The 1,821-nt window shown below is 29.2% G+C and overlaps 1 protein-coding gene across 1 annotated transcript; it reads right to left on the reverse strand.

The window, feature by feature from the left end:
• LOC104772682 (defensin-like protein 260) lies at positions 339–1,052 on the reverse strand. The gene is made up of 2 exons (XM_010497270.2): positions 822–1,052; positions 339–667 (listed from the first exon to the last, which is right to left on the reverse strand). Exons 1-2 carry the CDS (start codon positions 877–879, stop codon positions 375–377), a joined length of 351 nt encoding a protein of 116 aa, XP_010495572.1. The 5' UTR covers positions 880–1,052; the 3' UTR covers positions 339–374.

Here is a 1,821-nt window from a genome sequence, read left to right on the forward strand (position 1 = left end):
ATGAAGGAAAGCCGATACAAGCTAACTATATACAAACTTAGGAGAAAGACTTAAACCATTCGTAGTTCTTTTTCTTTTTCTCAAATGAGTCGTAGATTCTTATGTTTATTGCTTCTCTTGTACTCAAACTGAAGGTTAGAGCGATCAAATGCGGTAGTGTGACGAAACCGTAATCTTTATCATGGAACACATGGTAAGGGTAAATTGGCTTCTCCACCTCGAGCAACAACATTAATCGTCCCATTTAATTGACCATTAATTGTACTTTCTCTTCTCATAACGCATGCATTTGTTTATTTTCATAATATGTTTTTATTTCATTTTAATAAACATGAGCATTCATCATATGCAATTGTACAAACCGGAGTGTTCTTTTAAAATGCCAATTTGCAATACCCTTGCTTTGAACATTTCATGTTGCAATCATTATCTGTTTGGCATTGAACATTATTAAAATTCATCACTTTAACCATTTTACAAACGCAATTGCATCTGCAAAAACCTCCCTCTGGGCAATACTTATCACAGTCACTATCCTTCTTACAACAAGTAGGTGGTGGACCGGGATCACCACGACCACCACGAGCACCTTCGCAGCCGCTGCATGTTGGTATACAAGAGTTTTTGTTAAGAGAACTTCCATTACTTTGAATGCTAACTCCATTTTCTGCACATATAAATAAAAGATAAGAAACAAAAAAAAAAATGTTGAAAAAATGTTAAATAGCAAGATTTTATTCTTAAAACACATTAGACAAAAAAAAAACCTTTACCTATAGGCACAATTCTTCACTGAAATATTTTTTAATATTTTTACTTACCGACAACAGCAACAAGTAAAGAAACCAATAACAAAAGCTTTAAGGAAACGGTCTTCATTCTTGTAATCCCTTTCACCGATTAAATTCTTTTTTGTCTTCTTTGGTAAATATTTTTGATAGTTAAGTTGAAGCTAGTCTAGTTTATGTGATGGTTTGATGGTCTAGTTTTCCATCTAATGGTTTGTTGCTTTGACCAAGAGATCGAACTTTTCTTAGAAAAACGTTGGTCTGGCTTTGACAAAAGAACTGATTATAAATCTACTTATAACAACTTTTGGAGTCTTTGTCAAAAAAAATTAGAATACTTTTCCTTAAAGGTTTAAAAATATATTAATTACTAATTCATTCAAACAGTTTGTGGATTGTGGATTTTAATAATTTTTAGGGATTCTAAAGGAATTGAGAGGATTTTTTTAGTTAAAAATACAAAAATTCAAATCTCATGGTTTTAAGTGAGATTTGAATTTTTATTGCAATAAATCATATCAAATTCTCTAAAAATCATCAAAATCATTTAAAGTCTCATGAAAATTCAAATCACTTAAAATTTAGATCAAATACATTCCCTAAAACTTAAAACCTATATGATTTAATTATTATACTTTTTCTTCCATCACATCAAAGATTTGTATTACATATTATGCATTGAATTTGATTTTTTTATAATCTAGTTAAAATATGGTTTATTTCCTTCTATGTGTGATCATTGTATTTTGATTTTCAATTCAGAAAGAAACATTAATTACTAATTTTTCGGAGATTCATTCGATGATCACTGAAAGATTTATGCTGAAATTTATGGGCCACTAAATATATATAATCATGGCCCATCAAATTGTGGTCAAACATAAAGCTGGCCCAAAAAAAAAGTTGCACAATGTTTTTTTATATTTATATTACCAAATATTATTCAAATTTTATAATATTACATATTTTAATCAAAATTATACAACCTGAACTTTAGTCACCACTAACTAATTTTAAAAAACCAATCTCTAAC

Source organism: Camelina sativa, chromosome 3 (assembly GCF_000633955.1).
Source record: "Camelina sativa cultivar DH55 chromosome 3, Cs, whole genome shotgun sequence".
Lineage (NCBI taxonomy): Eukaryota > Viridiplantae > Streptophyta > Magnoliopsida > Brassicales > Brassicaceae > Camelina > Camelina sativa.

What these genes read in the sequence shown, in the direction of transcription:
- LOC104772682 (XM_010497270.2), bottom strand. Translation starts at nt 879, where the DNA reads ATGAAGACCGTTTCCTTAAAGCTTTTGTTATTGGTTTCTTTACTTGTT. An exon ending in TTTACTTGTTGCTGTTGTCG is followed by an intron (nt 668 to 821) that starts GTAAGTAAAAAT and finishes TTATATGTGCAG; the next exon opens with AAAATGGAGTTAGCATTCAA.